The 26,232-nt window shown below is 39.9% G+C and overlaps 1 protein-coding gene across 1 annotated transcript in view; it reads right to left on the bottom strand.

Annotated features, from left to right (window-relative positions):
- Positions 1–391: 391 nt before the first annotated feature.
- Positions 392–26,232, bottom strand: part of LOC120940834 (cadherin-19-like) — a 151,569-nt gene continuing 125,728 nt past the window's right edge. The window contains exons 10-12 of the mRNA XM_040353908.1: positions 20,265–20,379; positions 4,570–4,818; positions 392–1,105 (exon numbers count right to left, since the gene is read on the bottom strand). Coding sequence (XP_040209842.1) covers positions 678–1,105; positions 4,570–4,818; positions 20,265–20,379 — 792 coding nt within the window. The 3' untranslated portion in view covers positions 392–677. The remainder of the gene's footprint in view (positions 1,106–4,569; positions 4,819–20,264; positions 20,380–26,232) is intronic.

Below are 26,232 nucleotides of genomic sequence, written 5' to 3'. Positions count from 1 at the left end.
ATCAATCTTTTTGAAAAAAAGATGCAACACTTCAATTTTTCACATTTAGAAAAAGGTCCCTTGGTTGTCAGCTGAAATGAAAAAAAAAAATGCTAAATACTTTTGTTTGTGCCCCTAACTTTTTTTCAGAAATAAAAAGCACTTACATACTGTAAGTATGATGCTTTATAAACCTTTGGTATTAAAAGTTAAATAATTTTCCATAATATAATCATTGAATAATACATTCTATTCATATACATTATAACAATCCCTTTAAGCATAAATCATATTCTATATTACCCAGCAATAAAAGATGCATGCATTTTATGTAAATGCAAACCTATTGGCTCTGTGCTGAAAGTATTTTTATTAACCAAACAAAGGGTATCTCGCTATTTTTAAATTCTGCTTTTAAAGGTTAGGCATCATTATTGTTTCTTTAACTATTTTTAATAAAATGAGAAGCAGTTAGAGTGAGTCTCCCCCTGCAGTGGCTAATGAAGGTGAGTGTAATTTTGATCTTTGGTAATGGGATTTCACCACTAAAGTGGATAACCTCGGCATCAGCCAAAAAACTGTAATTTCAATTAATGGTGGCATGAACCTTTAATAAATAAGGCTGAACAATCATTTTCGTAGAGGACGTATTATCCCCATGTAATGCCTTATTTAGAACATGTAACCTATTTATGAGCTCATCCCTGATCAAATTCCAAGCATTGATTAGAATCCAGTGCACTTGATTCCAAGGAGCTTAGTGATCCTGCTGTTGAACCTGTGCCTTCGTAAGCATAGGTATGAAGAGAGTCAGGTGGGAAACTACTTGGGTCTGTATCAGCTTCTTCCAACTTCTCTGAAAGGTATTCCTTAAAAATAGTGACATCAGGCCCAAGTCCCAAGGACAACCTATACATACTTTGAATGTCAGTTCTTATATTTCTTTTCCTCTTATGTTCTCTCATCACTGTTTGATGTCTGAGTCCTGTGATATCAAAAGCTTCTGTATCTTCTTCTCCACCACCTTCATCATCATACTTAACAATATTTTCCTTTAAGTCTTCTCCTTTCTCATTGAAGTGTGTAGGACTTTTCTTGCACTTTATGTGAACAATTACAGCCAATGCTATTGGAATACACAAGAAGATAAAGATAAAGTTTGTATCTTGTATACAAATGACATATCCTTAATGGTTCTGTCTTTCTTATAGTATATGGTAAAGCGTTTGTATTTTTTTTGTGATTTAAAAAAATAACTATCTTTGGTACTTGCGTCAAACAAATAGTAAATACTTTATATACTGTACAGGGTGGGCCATTTATATGGATACACCAAAAACAAAAGTTGGATTCAAAATGGCCACCATGGTCACCACCCATCTTGAAAAGTTTCCCCCCTTACATATACTAATGTGCCACAAACAGGAAGTTAATATCACCAACCATTCCCATGTTATTAAGTTGTATCCATATAAATGGCCCACCCGGGTGGATCCATATAAATGGCCCACCCTGTAATTTTAATTGTGTTTTTAACTACTTTTTAACTACTTGCCGACCAGCCGCCGTTCTACGGCGGCAGGTCGGCTCTCCTGGGCGAGAGCCCGTAGCTCTACGTCGGCTCTCTTTGCGGCCACTAGGGGCTAAAGTCAACGTTCTTGTCCATGAAAGCCACACCACAATGGGTATATCTGCAGGTTACGCCAGAAGCTATCCGTGACTCCCGTGCGGGTGCCCGGCGGGAGCAATCGCTGTCGGGCACCCGCGATTGCTCGTTACAGAGCGGGGACCGGGAGCTGTGTGTGTAAACACACAGCTCCCGGTCCTGTCAGGGGGGGAAATGCTGATCCTCTGTTCATACAATGTATGAACAGAAGATCAGTATTTCCCCTAGTGAGGCCACCCCCTCTACAGTAAGAACACACCCAGGGACATACTTAACCCCTTCCCCGCCCCCTAGTGTTAACCCCTTCACTGCCAGTGGCATTTTTTATAGTAATCCGATGCATTTTTATAGCACTGATCGCTATAAAAATGCAAATGGTCCCAAAAATGTGTCAAAAGTGTCCGAAGTGTCTGCCATAATGTTGCAGTACCGGAAAAAAATCGCTGATCGCTGCCATTACTAGTAAAAAAAATATATTAATAAAAATGACATAAAAATACCCCCTATTTTGTAAACGCTATAACTTTTGCGCAAACCAATAAAAAACCGCTTATTGCGATTTTTTTTACACAAAATATGTAGAAAAATACGTATCGTCCTAAACTGAGGAAAACATTTTTTTTTATATATTTTTGGGGCATATTTATTATAGCAAAAAGTAAAAAATATATATTTTTTTCAAAATTGTTGCTTTATTTTTGTTTATAGCGCAAAAAATAAAAACCGCAGAGGGGATCAAATACCACCAAAAGAAAGCTCTATTTGTGGGAAAAAAAAGGACGCCAATTTTGTTTGAGAGCCATGTCGCACGACCGCACAATTGTCAGTTAAAGCGACGCAGTCCCGAATCGCAAAAAGTGCTCTGGTCTTTAGGCAGCAATATGGTCCGGGGGTTAAGTGGTTAAAAAAAAAAAACATAAATTGTTGATACCCTCTTTCAAAAAGCTATTAAACATACATCTTTACCTTTACCTACAGTACATGTTTTAGCTGCCAGCACATAAAGGTCTTCATACAGTACCAAAACCAAATGTTCATAAAAAAGTGCAGCACTTAAAAAGCTAATTATAAATAAATTAATAAAATAGCATAGGTTAATTTTTGTGATTATATGAATTTATATATGATATGCTTTTTAAGCGCTGCACTTTTTTTTGAACATGCGTTAAATGTGTGCAACATATTATATTACCTGGGAAAAAAATTGACAGTTTTTTTTTTCTCCATTGCTGTTCTTCAGGGTTAATTCTAGGGGAAGTTTCACAGTTCTTTGAGTATGTTTCCAAGTATGAAACCCCCTTTATAACTGAAGAAGCAAAGCATTCCCTGCCCCGACCATTGTTACCCCCCCGACCTATTTGGGGTGTGTTGGACCTCTGCAAAGAGCTCATTGCTTCCCCATAGGGATTTAGGGTACAACTATGCAGCATGCTTATAAGACAAAGGCTGTAGCTAATTTTCAAAGAACACAAACTGAAGGACTTTGCATAATTTGCAAAGAGTTTGAGTATAGCCTCAGATTGGTTTAATTAGAAAAAATAAAATGTACCATCATCCAAAATTAGTTAGGAAAAAGAGGGGGACCAGGAATAGAGGGGTAGCGGTTGCTAGTACCGCAGACTCACGCAAACTTCTACCCAGTAAAAATGTGTATCAATGGACTTTCTCGGTACTGATAACATGAGTCGATATAGTAAAAAATTTATTTATTAAACATAAAAACATACAGTGTGTTTTTATGTATAATAAATTAATTTTTTACTATATCAACTCATGTTATCAGTACCGAGAAAGTCCATTGATACACATTTTTACTGGGTAATAGTTTGCGTGAGTCTGCGGTACTAGCAGCCGCTACCCCTCTATTCCTGGTCCCCCTAAAAGGAAAAGTGTTGACTCACAGAGTGCCACAGTTGCTGCCACAATATTTGGCAGCTTTAAAAAAAATTGTTGATTAGGTGCAACAAAAATGCAGAGGCAGGGTAATAGTAACCTTGCATTATCAAAATGATTGCTGACTTTTTAGGTCCTATGTTTTATCCTATAAATATTGGCTTTCCTTGGCATTATTGTTGGACAATGCTTTACCAAATATACACCTACAACTATTCTATCTGCATCCACAGATTTTGGATAAACTACAGAATAAACACAAATGATGGGGTGGCTTGCTAAAGGAGTAAACACATCAATTTAAAAGTCACTTAAAGCGTAACTCCACTTTTGTTGAGAATAGAATATTCACATTTGGGTAATCTGTGTACATTGCAAGGATTATAATACATTTTGTTGCAGATTTCTACCTTTTGTTATTCTGAAGAAATCCATGTCTAATGGGAGTGGTTTCATAATTAACTGTCAGGTGTGGAGCTACAATGAGAAAATCTACTGGGCTTACATCTGTTTAGACATGTTCCTATTGAAAGTATCTCTCAAAAAATGACATTTTTGTTGCAAGGGATGTCTGAAATCTTAGACAGACTTCTGGGAAAATTGCTAAGCCAATCACAAAAGCAGCAACATATGTTTCTGGGCTAGGGAGTGGTCAGTACACAGTCTGTGTACAGAAAACTCCAGGTAGCCATATTGCAATGTATTCTCAGAAAATTACATTGGCTGCAGATTGAAAAGGAAACTAAATAAATAAAAACGAATTTCGGGAGTAACTAAATAAATGTATTTTTCAGACGAAAACGAAATTCCGAAACAAAATATTTCAGTGTGCACATGTCTACATTTTATCCTACTAATTTTACTATGAACTAAATGCAAACAAAGCTAGACAAGTGAATGTGTTGATAGTCACACAACTTTTGCAAATCTGCCCCACAGTTTTCCATAAAAAAAATAAAGAATTTATATCAGATGGTGTCAGGGGGATCATACAAGGTATAACATTTGCATCTAAGAGTGTTTCTGCTTACCTAAAAGTACAATTGATAAGACAGAAATTGCAATAAAGGCTCCGGAATTAAAAAAAATCCAAAAAAAGCCCTTTTTCCTGCAAGAGTCTTTATCATTATTAGTGCCACAATCACAAACTTGAATTGCTAGTGTGGTGGTACTGCTGAGTGAGGGAATCCCATTATCACTTATTATAACCGTTAAGTAATATATTGGATTTTCGTGTAAACTATATCCATCTCGCAATGCCAGAATTGTAGCTGTGCTATCTGTAAAAGAAAAAAATAAACCATTAGAAACAATGTTTTTTTTTTTTAAGTGAACAACCAAGTCACACATTTTATTTTAATTAACTACTTGTTGTTACACACTTAATGGCAAAGATTATATCTGAGTCGCAAATAAAGTCAAAGCACAGACTTATGTATTAGTGATGTAGACACAGCGGGAGGGAGATCTCTCAAGAGATCAAAGCAATATACAGTACTCAAATAACCATGTGGGAAGAATACCAAAATCCCTTTATAGATTGAACACAAAAAAAACATGATGTTTTTGGAGCACTACCCCCAAAGAAGCTGCTGGTTTAGATTCTGGGTTTGCACGTTACTTCTAAGTTTGTTGTCTAGGGAAAGAAGTCTGTAGTAATTGGAATGTCCACACAAGATGTAAAACCTTCAACTGTACGTTTTATTTTCGCTGCATAAACATGTGAAGGAAGTATAGAGTATAGAAAGAGGGGGAAGGTTCAGGTACATGGTACAGAATGCACAATAGTATTCAGAGTTCCAATCTTCGCCACTCAATCCTGAGTGGGTATTGCTCACCCAGATAGACCCCTCTCACATCGCCTAGCAGCCGGATTGATGCATGGACAGTATAGAAACAGTCTTTGTACAGACCGTTTAAGAACACAGAATGAATATTCAGGAATCCTCTGCCACAGGATTTAAAGTCCCAAAACTTCTTGCCTTACAGCCAAAGAGCCTTAAAGCCAATCCGGTGGACTGTAAGGTATTGTAGGTTATTGGTGCATCCTTCAAGAAGTTACCAGGCCTCTCACAAAGTACAAGCCTTCCGCTCGGTCCTTTCCGGGACAGGTCCTCCCCTGGCTTCCTTCACTGAGTGGCTTCCTACCGCAGGACAGACAGCACAGGATCACCTCCAACGCATAGGCCCCAGTCAGGATAACTGGGCCTACTTTACAGGAACACAGCCTTAGGCCAACGTGGTCCTGAGACTGAGATCATGCACACCCACCTTTCCCCCAGGGGGGCCACGAGGCGAAGGACCCCTAAAAACAACATCTGCTCCTTAAGTATCCCCTCCCAGCATGCACAGCGGGATCACACTCCCACTGTACTGCTGCCGAGGAGGGACACCCATACACCATGGTACACCTGCATTTCAAAATGGGCCTGAAGTGGCAATGCCACCCACAGGCAACAAGCGAAAATACTACCAGGCAGTACCACAGTCAGAACAGAGGCAAATTTGTACACAATTCAACATGTCTGGGCCCAACTATTGTCCCAGACATCCTCTAAATTTGAACTAGCGCCCCCATCTTTGGGAGCAGGGTGCTACATTTTAATAGGGAAATTTGTCATTTACATTAAAATGGAAAGTATACCTGATAAGGCATTGCTGTAAATATTTCTGAATGTTTATTAAGAAAAAATAATGTTCCCAAAATCACAAGACTACCCATTCCTAAAACGTGTCATAATGATGGTATCCAATATATATAGAACCTACTGTATTTAATACTACCACTAAGCAACCACACCCTTTGAAGGTTGATCAGGAAAAAGTTCCAATCCTAACCAATCCTCCCTTTGTTTTTTTGAAAGTGAGATTCCATGTCACTTTCACAGTAGAAACATTTTAGCAAAACGATTGGTCAGATCAGTTATACACAGGGGCCCAGATTCTTAAAGACTTACGACGGCGTTTCTCCAGATACGCCGTCGTAAGTCCGAATGGCCACCATCGTATCTATGCGCCTGATTCATAGAACGTAAGACATACGCCGGCGTAAAGGTAAAGCTGGTCTCTAGGTGGTGCAGCCCATGCAAGGTATGGACATCGGAACAAGCGTATCTTTTTACGGCGTTTACATAAGTCGTACGCGAATAGGGCTGTGCGTAAGTTACATTCACGTCATAGGCAGAGTTCGACATATCTTAGGCATTCTATCCGACGCATGCGCACTGTGATACGTCCGCGGACGGCGCATGCGCCGTTCGTTCGAAGCGTCATTTACATGGGGTCATGTTAAATTTACATAAAACACGCCCACCTCTTCATCATTTGAATTACGCGCGCTTACGCCGGCACATTTACGTTACGCCGCCGTAACTTAGGACGCAAGTGCTTTGTGAATACTGCACTTGCCTCCCTAAGTTGCGGCGGCATAGCGTAAATACGATATGCTACGCCTGCTCAATGTAATGCCGCCCTACGTGAATCTGGGCCAGGGTTGCCATCCCCAATTACTTTTTTTACTGACAAAACATAAACAATTTACTGACGGAGCACATTTTTACTAGACATGTGCACACTGAAATATTTCATTTAGTTACTCCCAAAATTCGTTTTTATTTATTTAGTTGTTCATAAAAAAATGCATTTGTCCGAAAATCCAAATTAATTAAGGTCGAATCTGTCATTGAAGGCTTATGGTGTCTGTCGAATGTTCTAAAAAAAAAAAAAAAAAAGATTTGACAGAATCTTAAAAAAACAAAGATTTGACGGAGCAACGAAACTGTACGATGCCGCATTGAATGTTTCGCCTACAAGCTATAGAAGGATTCTAATGTTGTATGACTAATAATAATTATATTTATTAATTATTATTACTAGTCAACCAACATTAGAATTCTTCTTTAGCTTATGGGCAGAGCATTTCACCATAAATGTCTGCTTGCGTATGTTTTTAGCTACTTCGTCGAATCTTCATGTCTCTCTATGTCGAATCTTTATGTCTCTCTAATTCGAATCTTTTCTCTCTATGTTAACTCTTCTTCATGTCTCTCTAATGTCAAATCTTTTCTCTCAATGTTGAATCTTTTCTCTTTATGTAGAATAATATTGGACTAATAGTGTTAAGGTTAGGCACATTCGACCGCAACGAAAACGAAAATAAAAAATGTGTTTATGTCGGATCTTTTGGTTTTCGTTGTCTGTGCTTTCGTTATCGTTTGTTAAAACGATAACAAAAATACCTAAAATTCGGACGAAAATGCATTTGGACAAAAATGAATGCACATGTCTAATTTTTACTCACACCCTGAAACATGAAAGAAAATCTGAATATAAATGAAGACAATCATTATTTAACCACTTCCATACAGGGCACTTATACACCTTCCCGCCCAGACCAATTTTCAGCATTCAGCACTGTCGGTCATGCTACATTGTACCCAAACTACATTTTTATCATTTTGTACCCACAAATAGAGCTTTCTTTTGGTGGTATTTGATCACCTCTGGGATATTTATTTTCTGCAAAAAATAAATAAAAAAATCACTGAAAATGTTGGAAAAAAAAAACGTTTTTTTTTTTTGTTTCTGTTATAAAACATTGTAAATAAGTACGTTTTCTCCTTCACTGATGGGCACTGATGGTACTGCACTGACGGGCACTGATAAGGCAGCACTGATGGGCACCGATGAGGTGGCACTGATGTGGTGGCATTGATGGGCACTAATATGCGGCACTGATGGGCGGCACGGATGGGCACTGATAGGCGGAACGGATAGGCGGCATGGATGGGCTTGGATAGGCGGCATGGATGGGCACAGATAGGTGGCACAGATAAGCACAGATAGGCGGCATGGATGGGCACGGATAGGCGACACGGATGGGCACGGATAGGCGGCAGGGATGGGCACTGATAGGCGGCATGGATGGGCACTGTTAAGGCGGCATGGATGGGCACTGATAGGTGGCATGGATGGGCACTGATAGGTGGCACGGATGGGCATAGATGGGCACTATCGTATGTGTTGTACTAATGGATGCCAATCAGTGCCAAACAATGCCTGCCAATCAGTGATGCCCATTGTGGGCACTGATTGGCATCCATTGCGGCACTGATTGGCATCCATTTTTTGTGTCCTTCTCATCCCTGGTGGTCTAGGGTGGCATACTTTTTTTTTTTGCATCCCTGGTGGTCTAGTGGGCATCTCTGGTGGTCCAGTGGGCATCCCTGGTGGTCCAGTGGGCATCCTCGGGGGGGCTGTGCTGATAATCGATCAGCACAAACCACTCCTGAGCAGCAGCTCAAAATCCTGAGGACGTCATATGACGTCCACTCAGGATTCTACAACCACTTTGCCGACGTCAATATGTCTTTGGCGGGCGGCAAGTGGTTAAAGTCTAAATTCACCTTTTAGGAAAAAATTATATATGCTCATATTTTTATATATGCCCTATAATTCTAAGTACAGCCAAAAAAAAACACAAAAATCAAGACAAGAGAGATAACTTACAGTCAACAAGATGTGTCCTTTGTGTTGATGTCTCTGTTGAAATCCTCCTCCATCCATCCCCCCACTACCGTAATCTTTTGGTGTGGAGGGGGTTATTAAAGTTAAGGGGCTGTTACAGGCTTACATCAAACGTGCCCAACTATGCCCATCCACCAAATTATTCAATTCATAAAAGCTGTTACTACAGCTTCTGTGAGAGAAACATGATCTATAAATGTAGGATGGATGTATGAGAGGTCTGCCCCTTCCATCCATAGATCATGTTTCATTCATAGAAGCTGTAGTAAGGCTTCTATGAATGGAGCAGCTAGGGGTAAAGTAAGGGCATAGTAGGCTCTCTTAACCACCTCAATACTTCAAAAAAACAAAACACACACACACACATACCGTACAATAAAGTCCTTTATTAATAAAAAAAAAAAAAAAAAGCTCCAGCGGTGATAATCCACTCGTTCCCGGCTTCCTGCTTCAACGTTGTCCTGATCCTGCGACGGCTGCGGGTGATCTCCAGCAATGAGAATATCCTGCGACGGGTGATCTCCGCTCCAGCAATGAGAAGATCCATTCATCCGGAGCGCAGCATCCCCGACCTCCTCTCACCGCTGGACACAGCCCAGCGAATGACGCGCTGAAGCTGTGACATTACTTATATAGAGGAGGCAGGGCCACCCGTCACGTGACCCCACACCCTCTGACGTACCCTCTGCTACGTCACTGGGTAAGCCCCGGCTTCCCTCTTCCTGGGCTTCCCCAGTGACGTAGCAGCCGGGAACGAGTGGATTATCACCGCTGGAGCTTTTTTTTTTTTTTTTTTTTTTATTAATAAAGGACTTTATTGTACGGTGTGTGTGTGTGTGTGTTTTTACAAGACTTTACACTTCCTTCGTGAAATGGTAGGGGTACAGTGTACCCTATTACCATTTCACACAGGGGGGGGGGTCAGGATCTGGGGGTCCCCTTTGTTAAAGGGGTCTTCCAGATTCTGATTAGCCTCCCGCATACCCCCACAACCACCGGGCAAGGGTTGTGGGGATGAGACCCTTGTCCCCATCAACATGGGGACATCCTCCCCATGTTGAGGGCATGTGGCCTGGTGCGGTTCAGGAGAGGGGGGGCCGCACTCTGTCCCCCCCTCTTTTCTGCGGCCGGCCAGGTCAACGTGCTCGGATAACAGGTTTGGTTATGGATATTTAGGGGGAACCTTAAATTGACGGCGGGGTTCCCCTTAATATCCATACCAGACCTGAAGGGTCTGGTTATAGATATTTAGGGGGAACCGCACGTCATTTTTTTTTAATTGACAGCGGGGTTCCCCTTAATATCCATACCAGACCTAAAGGGTCTGGTTATTGAATTTGCGGGGACCTCCGTGCATTTTTTTTCCCCGAACTCCGATCCCGGACCCAAACTTTTTCCAATTATTCGGGTTCGGGTCCGGGTTCGGGAAAAACCCAAAGTCCGTACCGAACCCGAACTTTACAGTTCGGGTTCGCTCAACCCTAATAAAGAGACAATTAAAAAAAAAATAGAACACAATGCACAGGTGGAAAATTCACTATGAATGCAAAAACACACAACACTCTGCCCTGCATGTTAATAATAGAAACCGTATCTAAAACTGACATCTGAAAAATTAATTTAAGTTAGAGTCTTAGTTGCACACATAGAAAAATGTCTGTAGAATCCATATGATTTTCAAGGTGCATCTGTAAGTGTGGTCCTTACTTTAATCACTCTACACATGTCCTTGAAAAGTTATTACTACTATTTACAACGTATACAAGCATAACTTTTTTTTAAAACATAAATGACATCAGTGCAATAGTGGAAAATATTGTTAAATCAAAAGGTAAAACAGCTAAAGTAAACCTGTCATTAGAGAAATATTGGTGCTGTAACTGCTCACAGTTTTTACAGAAAATACTAGTTGACTAATGTCATTGTGAGCCTCTAACTTAAGGGGTTCGACTTAGTGACACTAGAATGACTATGCAGACAAGGACTTATTACTTTACCTATCTGTTCACTAGTTCCAGTATGCTGTTTTCATTTCCTATTTTCATGTTCAGATGTATGCTGCTCTTTTTAAATTTCTGATATACAGGGCTGTAAGTATCCTAACGTGCATGTAAAATGAAATACATTTAGTTTGCCAAAGCCCCGTGAATCATTTTTTTTAAATAAATCAAAATAAAGTGCAGTGCTAATATTGCATGTGTAAACTAGAAAAAAAATAGCAAATATGCAAGCAATTAACATACAAACTTGTTTGTTCATATAAATGGCATAAATGAATAACCAATAAAGTGCAACACATTATTTAATATGTCCACAAGTGAAACTCCAAATTGTAGGTGAGAAAAATTTGCTTTTAACCCTTGCGGGTAAAAAAAAAAAAGAGGAAAAATCAGTCCATAGGAATGAATAAACATGAATCGCTGAAAGCTGAAAATAATTCAAGGTGAAATTGAAAATATGCTCAACATCTATAGAGGCAGACCACCATCCAATAGAACATCACTGTATAATATGCATCCACCACCAACCAAGGAGAATGAATACTCTCAAGCCCCATACACACTATCAGTTTTCCTGCAGGTTTTTCTCTTCAGGTTTACAAAACCATCTAATATGAGGTCAAACCTCGAGGCTGCGTACACACGGTCGTTCCAAACCGATGAGAATGGTCCGATGGGCCATTTCCATTGGTTCACCGCTGAAGTGGCCTGATGTGCGTACACACCATCGTTCCAAAAACCGATCGGGTCAGAATGTGGTGACGTCAAACACACGACATGCTGAATAAAACAAAGTTCAATGCTTCCAAGCATGCGTCGACTTGATTCTGAGCATGCGCGGTTTTTGAACCGATGCTTTCTGTACTAACCATCGCTTTGGACCAATCGGGCAGTGGGCCATCGGTTCGATTTTGAAGCATGTTTTAAAATTTTGGACCGAAGGACAACAGACCGATGGTCGGTTTGGACTGATGAAACCTCGGTCCATTCTCATCGGTTTTGTCCGACCGTGTGTACGCGGCCTCAGAGTTTCAATTTGTATGCAATCAGACAGGCCCTTGCACTACATGGTTTTGGTAAACCTGAAGAGAAAAACCTGCAGGAAAACTGATAGTGTGTATGGGGCTTTACTGGACTGAGTGGACCCTATGCCCACGACAAAGAGTCAAACAAGCATGAGAACTGGGAAGAAAACCAGCAGGGGACACCATGGAGGGTCAGCTTCCACACCATCTCGTCAGCTGATAGGACTTTGAATTCAGCCACTCAGTACGACTCGATACGTATTGTCCACTAGGACATCATCTGGGTCATGCTTGTTTGACTCTTTGCCGTGGGCATAGGGTCCACTCAGTCCAGTAAGTGTATTCATTCTCCTTGGTTGGTGGTGAATGCAGATTATACAGTGATTTCCTATTGGATGGTGGTCTACCTCTATAGATGTCGAGCATATGTCCAATCTCACCATGAACTATTTTCAGCTTTCATCAATTCATTTTTATTCATTCATATGGACTGATTTTTCTATTTTTTTGCCCGCAAGGGTTAAAAGTGAACTTTTCTCACCTACAATTTGGAGTTTCACATGTGGAATTATTAATCAATTTGTTGTACTGTGCACTTTATTTATTGGTTATGCATTTATGCCATTTATATGCACAACCAAGTTTGTATTTGCACAGTCATAAGTTTATTGTAGGGTTTTCCCGATACTGATGCTAGTATCGGTATTGGTGCCGATACTGAGTATTTGCAGGAGTATGGGTCCGCTGAAGTGGCCTGATGTGCGTACACACCATCGTTCCAAAAACCGATCGGGTCAGAATGTGGTGACGTCAAACACACGACGTGCTGAATAAAACAAAGTTCAATGCTTCCAAGCATGCGTCGACTTGATTCTGAGCATGCGCGGTTTTTGAACCGATGCTTTCTGTACTAACCATCGCTTTGGACCGATCGGGCAGCGGGCCATCGGTTCGATTTTGAAGCATGTTTTAAAATTTTGGACCGAAGGACAACAGACCGATAGTCGGTTTGGACTGATGAAACCTCGGTCCATTCTCATCGGTTTTGTCCGACCGTGTGTACGCGGCCTCAGAGTTTCAATTTGTATGCAATCAGACAGGCCCTTGCACTACATGGTTTTGGTAAACCTGAAGAGAAAAACCTGCAGGAAAACTGATAGTGTGTATGGGGCTTTACTGGACTGAGTGGACCCTATGCCCACGACAAAGAGTCAAACAAGCATGAGAACTGGGAAGAAAACCAGCAGGGGACACCATGGAGGGTCAGCTTCCACACCATCTCGTCAGCTGATAGGACTTTGAATTCAGCCACTCAGTACGACTCAATACGTATTGTCCATTAGGTCATCATCTGGGTCATGCTTGTTTGACTCTTTGCCGTGGGCATAGGGTCCACTCAGTCCAGTAAGTGTATTCATTCTCCTTGGTTGGTGGTAAATGCAGATTATACAGTGATTTTCTATTGGATGGTGGTCTACCTCTATAGATGTCGAGCATATGTCCAATCTCACCATGAACTATTTTCAGCTTTCATCAATTCATTTTTATTCATTCATATGGACTGATTTTTCTATTTTTTTGCCCGCAAGGGTTAAAAGTGAACTTTTCTCACCTACAATTTGGAGTTTCACATGTGGAATTATTAATCAATTTGTTGTACTGTGCACTTTATTTATTGGTTATGCATGTATGCCATTTATATGCACAACCAAGTTTGTATTTGCACAGTCATAAGTTTATTGTAGGGTTTTCCCGATACTGATGCTAGTATCGGTATTGGTGCCGATACTGAGTATTTGCAGGAGTATGGGTACGCGTACAAATGCTCCCGATGCCTAGTCTGATAACTGGACACTCAAACAATCGGTGCGGCAAAATGTGGAAGTTATTTTTACCGATTTCAATAAAGCAGCTGACAGTCGCTTCTCCTCCTCTCCCCTCCACAGCTTTTATTTCCTTTATTGAAAGCCACGCAGTGAGATTGGTGATTATAACTTTCCCACTGCTGCACCGATTGTTCCTGAGTGTCCCCTGTATCCTCCTCTGGCCCCACCCTGTGTCCTCCAATGTGCTATACCATGGGTTCCTCTGGTCCTCCCTATCCTCATCTAGTCCCCCTCTGTGTGCTCCTCCATTCCCCCCTGTCCTCCTCCAGTCCTGTTCTGTGTGCTCCTCCCGTTCCCCCTCCTCTGCTCACCCTCCATGCACTCCTCTGGTCCCCCTTCATTTACCGGCTCCTTCCTTTTCCGAATGCACTGAGTCAGTGATTAATGATGATGTCCATTCATAACTGAGCATCGTAAACTTTGTTGCTTGCATATTTGCACATTTTTTGCTTGTTTTCACATACAATATTAGCGTTGCACTTTATTTTCCTTTATTACAATTTGCCTAATTATAGTGTTGGCTGATTTGTTTATTCTATTTAGTAGCGCAGTAATTTTTTAAAATTTTCACTTTAAAAAAATACAAATTTTCACTGTTAATATCCTACATGCCATTTCAGTGCTGCTTATTTCCTGCAGCTTCTCTGGGTGAACGTCATATCTACCTGTACGCTGCAATGGCTGTATAACACTTCTCACAAGGGATGCCTGATGTTTACAGCAGTGGACCAAACCTGAATAATGTATGTTGAAATGGCCATATGGAGCACAACTGGGAGGCAGGGTCAGAGTTCTGTTAGCCAAAACAGGAAGTGCCTGAACAAGAATCTTAAGTGCTGAAGTACAAGGTATGATTTTAATAAAGTCTGAAGGTTTAAAAATATTAAAAATTACATTCAAAATGACATTAATATGTTAAAGCTTATACAAGATTTTTGTGACTGGGTTAATTTGCACTTTGGTATACTAATGATAGGGTAGCAACATTGACAAGTTTAAAAAATGTAGAAACTGGAAATGTGTTTTTGTTTTGTTTTTAATCATTTTTGTCAACCCCTGGACATTTGTGGTTTAATATAGCAAGACAATTTTAAGGGGATAGGTGTGCAGGATGTTAAAGAAGTCAGAAGACTGTATTATTAAAAAAAAAAAAAAAAAAAACATTAAACTATTAGGTAGATTCACAAAGAGTTAGGCCGGCTTATCAGTATCATCCTATCTTAGGTTGCAATATTGAGGCTGGCCGCTAGGTGGTGCTTCCATTGCGGTTGGCGTAGAATATGTAAATTAGTATATACGCTGATTCACGAATGTACGCCCGGCCACTGCAGTACATTTATGCCGTTTCCGTAAGGCATTATCAGGCCTAAAGTTATTCCATCTAATAGATGGAATAGTAATGTGAAAGTATGGCCGCCGTTCCCGCTTCGAAATTCAAAATTTTTACGTCCACGTCGAAATCAATAGGCCCGTGCGGCGTACTTAGCCGCAATGCACACTAGGAAATGTAGGCGCCCGGCGCATGCGCAGTTTAGAAAAAACGTGAAAGACGTAAGGTCAAGCCACATTCACATAAAACACGCCCCCTTAGACACATTTGAATTAGGCGCCCTTACGCCCGCCCGCTTTAGGCTACGCCGCCGTAACTTAGCAGGCAAGTACTTTGAGAATCAAGTACTTACCTAGCTAACTTACGGCGGTGTAGCCTAAACACGCTAAGCTACGCCGCCGCAAGTTTAGTATGGGTGGAACTCCACTTTAATATAATTACATAACACATGTAATTATAGGGACAGCGCTTTCACAAAAGAGAATCATCATTTGGACATGCTTAACATAATGCCAAAATACAGCTCTGCTGGTTTAGAGTGAGGTGGATATTCTTGTAAGTTGAGCTTTCTACACATGCAGTCCTTTAAAGGTACATTTTCCCACTGCCTAAACAGTAGTCTGATATTGCTGAGCAATATTGTTACATATCAAAGCATTTCAATTTTCTTTGAATAATCAAATTATTTTAAGTTTTTTCCCCATAGTTGCATACTGTATCACACAGGTAGCGACAGCCACATTCTATTAAAAAATAAGCACATACTGTACAAAGCAAAAACCCCCCAAAAAAATTTATTTTCCATGAAAGCACATTTTCCTAAAACATTTTAAAAAAAATCTTAAGTTATGTTAAGAAATTAGCAAGAACTGGATATCATTGTAACAGAAAATAATCAGGTCAGAACTGTAGAATGAAACTCTTTTCTGGAGGATTTTATTTGATCTCATTGTTATTTTAATCTAAATGATTCTACTTCCCCCGAAATGCCGTCCATCATACATTGTGAACATATTTATTTTCCCAGGAAGCTATAATTGTCTCCTTAAATTAAAAGTGGATATGTCAATGGGTTCACGGGGGACAGATCAAACGGAATTAGCAGAACTTAGATGTATGATTGCATCCATGTTAACATGCAAGACTTTTAGCTTTGATTGCTACTGACAGGAAAACTAGAAAGAGTGGAACCATATTCAATGCTTTATATATTTAATAAAATTAATAGTGCTTAGAATATATTTTCATAAGCCTTCAAAGAACATAATCAAATTTGGTACATAGCCGACTAAATATAAGAAGGACAGACATATAGACAGATGTAAGATGCACATGATATTTTTGTTTTGATCTTTGTGCCGACTTCAAGTGGAATAATTGAATTTTTTGGATTGTAAAAAAAATAAAGTAAAAAAATTTAACCATGATGTCACTTTTTTCATTAATTGATGTTTAAAAATGAGCATTATTACAGGGTTCCTCAATTACCCTGTGTTTTTGATGCTTACTAGGATTTCCAATAAGACAGTCCAGCAGTATATGTCACTTTTGGACTGTCTCTCTTTCATGGATACTTTATACTGAACATGGGATAGTTACGAGGTATAAATGCCTTCTTTGATTCAAAAATCAGTTAGCTTTCTCAAAAAAACTGAACACTGTCCAGGCCTGGACTGGGACAAGAATTTGGCCCTGGACTTCATCCAGACTGGCCCACTTTGGCAGGTCTCTCCCATGGCGGCCGGATAACTCCCGCACCCCCCCCCCCCGGCCACCCAAGCCCCCTCTCCCCCTTCACTAGCGCCACTAGCTGTTCTCCTTTATTAGAGTAGAACGGCTGGTACTGGTACTCTTATAGGCCGTACCACTGGGGAAGCTAGACATTATTTCACCCGGGCAAATAATCAGTTTGGTGCCCCCCCCTTATGGGAAGGATTAGGCAGAAGTGAGAAACTCCCAGGCCATAGCTGTTGAGTCAGCTGTCTGTCCCCTCCCCCATGCTCTTTTGTTGTCCCCCCTGCTCCTCTGGTCCTCCCTCTGCTTCTTTGTTCCCCCCAGGTGAGCGCTGCAGGGAGGGAGAGACAGAGGAGCGGAGGGGGGGCGGCGGTCCGCTGTCACTGAAGCCGGCCCACTGAGCCATCGGCCCACCGGGAAACTCCCTGTAGTCCCAATGGCCAGTCCATCCCTGCTTACAGTGGAATTTTTGAGCAACGGCACCTGGTGCTTGGAATGGCTCTATACCAAGTCTATGTGAGGTCGCAATGAATTGGTTGTAAAAAATAAACTTTGGTGTTTTGAGTGGAAATACCTATAGACATCCACCAATGTTAGTGAGGTAGTTATCCTGGTAAATTAGGCAACATATGATGGAGGCTTCCTGTTGTGTCTGAAAAAAAAATATATCAAATTATTTGCCTAAGATTGTATTAGTCGGTTTATGCCAGATTGCTGTAATACTGGAAATTTACATTTGAAAACTGGCCAACCCACCAAAAATATCAAAACTTATGCCCTGTACACACGATCGGTCCATCCGATGAGAACAGACAGGTTAACCGATGAAGCTGACTGATGGTCTGTCACGCCTACACACCATCGGTTAAAAAAACGATTGTGTCAGAACGCGGACACGTAAACCACGTATGACGGCACTAAAAGGGGAAGGTCAAATCCAATGGTGCCACCCTTGGGGCTGCTTTAGCTGATTTTGTGTTATTAAAAGACGCTTTGCGCTTTTCTGTCTGTTACAGCGTGATGAATGTGCTATCTCCATAATGAACGCTAGTTTTACCAGAAGGAGCGCTCCCATCCCCTAATTTAGTCTGAGCATGTGTGGATTTTTAACAGATGGTTGTGCCTACTAACGATCATTTTTTTCCCATTGGTTAGGAATCCATCGGTTACATTTAAAACAAGTTGGCTTTTTTTTAACCAATGGTTAAATAACCAATGGCGCCCACACATGATCAGTTTGGACCGAAACGGTCCATCAGACATTCTCATCAGTTTAACCGATCGTGTGTACGCGGCTTTACTCTTAAGTCTAAATCTCAAACCTACCCACTTTTATTCAATGTGCTATTTTAAAATGAAGATGCATTAACATTTATGTTCTCCCTGAACTGTCGTAAATAGTTCCTAATGTAAGCAATTGTGTGGTTTCAACTTGGTGTTTGTATTGCAATGAAGATGCATTAGCAATTTTATTCTCCCAGAACTGTCTTAAATGGTTCCTGATGAAAGAAATTGCATGGTTTCCAATTGGTGTTCGTATTACTTCATAAGTGCATTCTATACTGTGTGTTCATGTGTGCTTTAAGAAATGGCCTGAAAGGCCAGAAAGTATTTTAAACATCTCTGCATTTTCCAGTTCATGCTAAGTAGCCATCCTGGAGCCATCTTGGAGTGGGCAGAGCTGATCCAGCTTTGTCCTGACTTCCTATGAAGTATTAGATCACTGAAATGCTGACCTACTGCCTATTACTAACCACAAGCAATAGACCACCTTATAAGCTATGTGCTGCTGTAGAGGTGCATTTGAGGGCAGAATTTGTTCTCCCTAAATGTAACCATTCACAATGAAACAAGTGGAAAAACAAATAAAAAAACAAATATAAAGGTAGCAGACATATATTTTAGTTACTTCATGCATTTGTAAAGGTATTTTTTTAAACTAAAATAACAAACATGTTATACTTGCCTGCTCTGTGTAATGGTTTTTCACAGAGCGGCTCTGAGCCTCCTCTTCTTGGGTCCTCCGCTGACACTCTTGGCTCCTCCTCTTCTATATGTGCCCCCAAAGCAAGCCACTTGCTATGGGTTCACACCTGTGGGCTAGATTGTAAGTCAGGTTATGTGTGTCTATTAATGCATGCAGCATGGCTCAGCTCCACCCCGGCTCCGGATTTGATTGACAGCAGCATTAGCCAATGGCTGATGCCTCTGTGAGCACATAGAGAGGAGATAGAGAGGAGAGAGCTGCTGCAGACTGGCACAGCACTGGATCAAAAAACTATAGATGAGGGGGATACAAACATTGGGACATTGTTTACCTTAATGCATGTAATGCATTAGGGTAAAAAGATTTCCTGGTTTTAGAAAAAAAATATTAATCTGAGATATAAATGTGAGCATTGGGAAACCCACTGGAAAATTAATGTCATTAATAAACATGTTTCCTGTCATTTCCCCAAACAACACAGTTTTTTTAGACTTCTGCAGCATTAATTTTTTCAAACTAAAGGAACAGATTGCATATGTACAGATAAAAAATACATTGTAAAGGTGAAAGAATATTTGAGATGCTGAAGTAATGACACTGAGAGTCACATACACAGTAAAACAGATTACCTCTTAAGCAATCACTTATGAATATATTATTAGGCATCTTGATAGGTATAATTATTTCAGATACTTGTATATCACTGTCAATTCACGCAGAGCTTTACATAGACATTTTACATTCACATCAGTGCTTCCCCTCATGGAGCTTACAATCTAAGGTCCCTAAATCACATTCATACATGCATATACTTGGGAAAATTTTAGAAAGGATCCAATTAACCTACCAGCATGTCTTTGGAGTGTTGGAGGAAACCAGAATATCCGGAGGAAACCCACACAGGCACAGGGAGAACATGCAAACTCCAGGCAGATCGTGTTATGGTTGGGATTTGAACCAGCGACCCTTTTGCTGCCAAACATATCACACTTCATTGAAGTATGTCAGTAAGCCTTAACATTAAAATAAATCATTCATATTCTGCTATGCAACTGGATTTAATTGTCTGAAAATTCTAAGAGGTATAAACTGGTGTATCTTGAATGATAAAAGCTGACTGGTTTCTCCCGTTTTGTTCCAGGTTTCTCTGCAGTTTTGCATATTTCCCCCAGTATACTGTATTGCAATACATTCATATGGAAATAGGCACACATAATTGAGTAGATGGCAGTCATTACCTGTGTTATCCATGAGAGTAAAATTTGCATCGCTGATTTCTTCAGGAGGTATTATATAATAGAACTGGTGGTCGATTACAGGATCTTTATCAAAGGCACTTATGGTTTGCACATGCTAGAAAAAGAAATCAGTTGGTTAATACTGTTTGTGCCGAAATATGATGAAATGAACACAATACAGGCAATTTGGATACTCTCAAAACCCTAATGTACCCTGAGAAGCAATTAAAATAAGCTGATTGAAAATATGGATTTACCAGGTAAAATAACATTAATGCCTCCATTATATATCTCTTTCAACAATAAGCAAAGTACAAAAATTATTTTGATTTACTGAAAAGAAGATGTGTATTGAAATCCATAAATTGACAGTTAAAGCCACATGTTTGTAATCTAATGCTTAAAAATCATTTGAGTGCTTTGGCAAATTGATCATAAAATGTGCAATTTACATTTCAGTTAAAATATATGCATAATGGAAAATCAAATGGACATATCATGCTGCATCCACAACAAGAAATATACACATAGTTTGGTCAGTTCATTTAGTTTTGCACTGTGTAATATTTTATTGATAGCATAGTTTTGAAAAAAATGGCTGCTTATTTACCTTTAGCTATGCAGAGAAGTGTAGTTACAATATTTACAATGTTATACATGAATCAAGGTCTGCAGTCAAATGTGAAGGGAATTATAAAACATGAGACAATTTTTGGGAAATTCACTACAAAACACTTTACTTATTCTGTAAGTTCCGTAAGGTTTTCCCGTTTTCTTAATGAGACTTTAACATAAAGGAAGTAGGGGGGAGTACTGCAGCAGGTATAAATGCAGACACCCGGATGTGCCTGAACATGCCAAAAAGAGATCTTTCAAACCTTCCAGTCCTGTGTGAATAATTGACCATTTTTACAATCAAAAGCTTTTACACTTCTTAGTAGTGTAGGAGGTTCCAATTTTTTCCCTGCCCCTACATATTCATGTACAGGAGGTAAGAAGAGGGGGCTAGCTTCTAAATTCAGGAATGAATGGCAGGAAGGGCTAAGAATCAGATGCTCAGCACAGCAACATAACATCTAGATGGTAGAGTAGACAATAGCAATAGTCCTATCATATGCCAAATAATATGTCATCATGACACATCATGACACAGTGAAAAGGGTCTGAATTTGTTGCACAAATAAATGACATTATATGCCACTCTTGCAAGCTATTCTCATTTTAAGAATCTACATATTGTGTCAATGCATAGAACATATTTTGGTATTTAGGACCCTACCATACATAGGAATAGCATAAAAGAAATGCGGCAGGCCTGAACTGGTAGCAGAACTGGTAGTGCAGTGGTAACTGAACTGATAGCGGAGTGGTTCCCACTCTTCTCAAGATAGTTTCACTAATGTTTGCTCCTTATGTACAGTGGTGGAACTACATCCATAGAGACCCACATGGGCGCTATGGGGCCCGCAGCCGAGTGGGGCCCAGGGAGGATGAGGAATGCATATTTGCCAAGTTTTTTTCCTTGTCGCCGCTAGAAGTCCGCGTCACTGGTAATTTCTGTTTCCGTCACCATTTTACAGAAGACCAGCTAAGGAAGAACCAAGAGGCGAGCCCCGGTGGCACAGAAAGTGGCTGCAATAGAAATGGAGCTGTACTGATGGAGGAGGGGGCTGGTTTATCCTGGGGGGGTCTTTAATGATTGGAGGGGGGTCTATACTGATGGAGGAGGGTTTGTACTGAGGGAGGACTATGGGGAGAGGGGGGTAACGCCATGTTTTTCCACACCAGGTGACACCAATTCCAGTGATGCCACTGGTAACTGGGGACAGCTGATGTAAGAAGGGACTCTACTGCGAATGCCTGATGTAAGGAGGGACTCTACTGAGAATGCCTGATGTAAGGAGGGACTCTACAGGGGACACCTGATGTAAGGACGGATTCTGCTGGGAATGCCTGATACAGTATAAGGATGGACTCTGCTGGGGACACCGGATGACATCTGGTGACAGGCGAAATGACACACCCGGGGGTCTCACTGATTCGGCATTATGGTGAGTTGAACCATTTCATTTTATATTACAATGTAATATAAGAAATAATGCGCTGTAATCATTCTGACACCGTAACAACCATGGTGCCGTGATGATTGAAGTGCTAACACCAGGTGTTTCCTTCCTTCCTTCCTCCATCCCTCATTTATCTCAGACTCGAACCACACCCCCTTTGAGCCACGCCATTTAAGCCACGCCCACTATTACATTTAAGCCCCGCTCATTTTTAATGGGGGCTGTTTGCAGGGGGTCCCAATACAACATTTTGCTATGGGGCCCTGTGATTTCTAGTTACGCCCCTGCTCATGTAGGCATGATTTTCTTCAGATTAGGACACATGTGACAGTTTTCACAATCAATTACATTTATTAAATATCAGGCTGTAAGGCTATGTATTTGTACCTTAAACCAAAGAATATACCAGGGAATCTAGTCATAGATAGAAAGACAGGTAGAAAGTTGTCAAGTGAAGATATGATATGATCAAAATGTTTGAAGATGCATTCCCTATACCTCTAAAACCGTAAAAGCTAATTATTGTGTACATGACAACTTCACTTACAAGCTGATTTCAGTTTTAATGCTTGTGACAATCAAAGTCAGCTTGACAGACATAATCCTGTGTCTTTCTAAATTCACCTTCAGAAACAGAATAATCATGCAGCCTCTAGCAATATTAACTAATTTTAATCATGTATAAAAACACAAACAATTTTATAAAATATTTGCATTTTATTATACCAATTATTGTGTCTTTAATATATTGTCAGAAATCTGTATTTTTTATTAAAGATAAAGAACAATATAGGCAAAATTACTAATACAAGAAATATAATTCAAAATTTTATTTTTGGAATTTCTGAATCAGAAGTCCGATTGAAGGCAATAGAAGTCCAAATCAGGCTCCAAAAAAAGTGTACTTTAGAGAGCAGAAAATTATGCAACATCACACAGAATGCTTTAGGAAGCTCTTGCTATCCTGAATTTTGAAAATCTGAACCACCAAAAGAAAGTGAAATGTAGATTTGGATTTGGCCATCGAATACAGGAAATGTGGTTCAAAATTGAACATAATATGCAATTCAGAATGAGAATAGGAAACAGTTTTTACCAGACCTGTACATTTTTTTAAGGAAAATCAGCAGTTCACTTTGCAAAGGAAATTTCACTCTGCAGAGGAATTTTCCCTTAGCATAGTGAATGAGGCAAAGCTTTGCTGGCTACCATCATCCAATCATATGCATGCAAAAATTGTATTTTTGTGATTGGTATTTTTTGGTGGACTTTCAGCATATCCACTAAGTTAAAGACATTTCCCTTACAGAGTAAATATTCCCTTACAAATTAAACAGACTATTTGCCTTAAGTAAATCATCCCCTACCATTCTATGATAAGAATACCTTTGTAACAGGCATCACACCAACCTCCTCTCCAATATGAAGTTTAACTGTGGTCTATCCAGTATTTACATTGTTATGCCAAGCATGATGTGGCTGTTGGCTCTCCAAGTGAAAAAAAATATTGTGTAGTTTGCTTTTCTTTGTTGATTTTCAATTGATTCGGTAAATGTACCGTACATGTCATTTAAGAGTTTACTCTTTTATTGTTTCTTCCTATTTTTGTGCATTTTGTTTTGCAGATTTTTGCTTGCAGGGTTAATTCCCCTTCTTTTTTTATATTCTGTTGCCCTTGTTTTGTGTATCTCTAAAGAATGTGTATGGTATTTTCATGACAGATTTGCGGGATCTCTTAAGTATATGGGTTCTGGTTGTTCAGTCAAGAGGAAAGACTTAAATTGTGGTTTGAAAATAGCTCTTTTATTGAAGGATTTATGAAAACAAAAGACTGACAGCCCAACAAAATGGAGTTTTAACATCCAGGGGAATTGAACAGAATTACACACATTGTTGCAACTTTAGGAAACATGACCTGCTGCTCATTAAATTAAATGACACATTGTAATGCAGTATGCACCAATAGACACCCTGCAATCTACTCTGTGAAGATGGAAGACATCCATCCTTCCATTAATAGTATATTAATACATTTTAAAATAGTCTAAAACATGGAAGAAAATATGTATAAATGTATGCCTTATTTCTTTATAATATTAAATACAAGTTACCCACATGTACCCACTATTGTTAATAAATATACCAAAATTGTACCTTTAACACTTTATCCCACTATCTAGGTGGGAACAACCAAGGTTAAAATGTGTTATACAGCACTTTGTTAGTACTGTATTTGGAGACTCATAATCATCTTACCTAATTTTTCTGACAAAAGAGACCATCAATTATCTACTATCTGATAGTATAACAAACCAATGAAATCTATAGATTTCTACACTAATCTTATTAGCGAATTGCATTTTTTATTTACAAACAACAAGGTCAGCAATCATATGCTAGCAAACACATAAGAGAGAAAACAATGCAGAATGTCCTTCAATAAATGTCTTGGCAAACTGCAACATTTTCTCATGTGAAAGGGCCATTCATTTTGCAAGTTTCCATGTGCACATATGCTTATTACATTTTGGAATTCCTGTGCTCCAATTTTCTGTTCTTCAAATAGAATCACTTTTGATTTAAACTACATTACATTAACCACTAGAGTACCGGGCCATCGTCAAATGACGGCTCCACGGTTACTCTGAAAATTCAACAGGACGTCATATGACGTCCTGTATTCTTACGGCCACTGGGGGGCGCGCGAGCGCGCCGGCGGCCGCGCGCGCGCGCTCGGCGCGTCCCCGAGATGCCGATGCGCGTGCCTGGCGGTCGCGATGTCCGCCAGGCACTCGGAATCGGCGGCTACAGGGACAAGACGTGGAGCTCTGTGTGTAAACACAGAGCTCCACGTCCTGTCAGGGGAGAGAGGAGACCGATCTGTGTCCCTTGTACATAGGGACATAGATCGGTCACCTCCCCCAGTCACCCCCCTTCCCCCACAGTTAGAACACAATTTAGGTATACATATTAACCCCTCCCTCACCCCCTAGTGTTAACCCCTTGAATGCCAGTCAAATTTATACAGTAATTAGTGCATATTTATCGCATTAATCGCTGTATAAATGTGAATGGCGCCAAAAACGTGTCAAAAGTGTCCGATGTGTTCGCCGCAATGTCACGGTGACAGTAAAAAAAATCGCAAATCGCCGCCAATACTAGTAAAAAAAATAAAATAAAAATGCCATAAATCTATCAGCTATTTTGTAAACGCTATAACTTTTGCGCAAACAAATCAATATATGATCATTGCGATTTTTTTTACCAAAAATATGTAGAAGAATACATATCGGCCTAAACTGAGGAAAAAAAACGTTTTTTTTTTAAAAAATTGTGATATTTATTAAATAAAAAAGTAAAAAATTGTGTTTTTTTTTAAAATTGTCACTCTTCTTTTGTTTATAGCGCAAAAAATAAAAACCGCAGAGGTGATCAAATACCACCAAAAGAAAGCTCTATTTGTGGGAACAAAATGATAAAAAAATTGTTTGGGTACAGTGTAGCACGACCGCGCAATTGTCATTCAAAGTGCGACAGTGCTGAAAGCTGAAAATTGGCTTGGGCAGGAAGGGGCGTAAGTGCCCAGTATGGAAGTGGTTAAAGATGGACACACAAAAGAAACACTTCTAAAATTTTGTGTTACTTTAATAAAGTTTTTTTGAGCCAAAATTGACCAAATTAACTATTTATGTTACCAAGATGTGACTGCTGTGCATCAGCTACATACTGTATACAGCGCTGTGTTCTGGCAATGGTACCAAGACTTCCTGTCCCTTTTTTGAAACAGAATTGAGTCGGGCTGAGAGCTGCTCAGCCATTTACAGAAAGCCTTGTATTTTTATGAATGCATACAATGCTTCCTCTGATTGAGTACTCACCTTGAGAAAATTGTATCACAATAT

The sequence above is a fragment of the Rana temporaria genome, chromosome 5 (assembly GCF_905171775.1).
Source record: "Rana temporaria chromosome 5, aRanTem1.1, whole genome shotgun sequence".
NCBI lineage: Eukaryota > Metazoa > Chordata > Amphibia > Anura > Ranidae > Rana > Rana temporaria.
The sequence above is the reverse complement of the archived record's forward strand: the minus strand, read 5'-3'. Positions and strand labels throughout refer to the sequence as shown.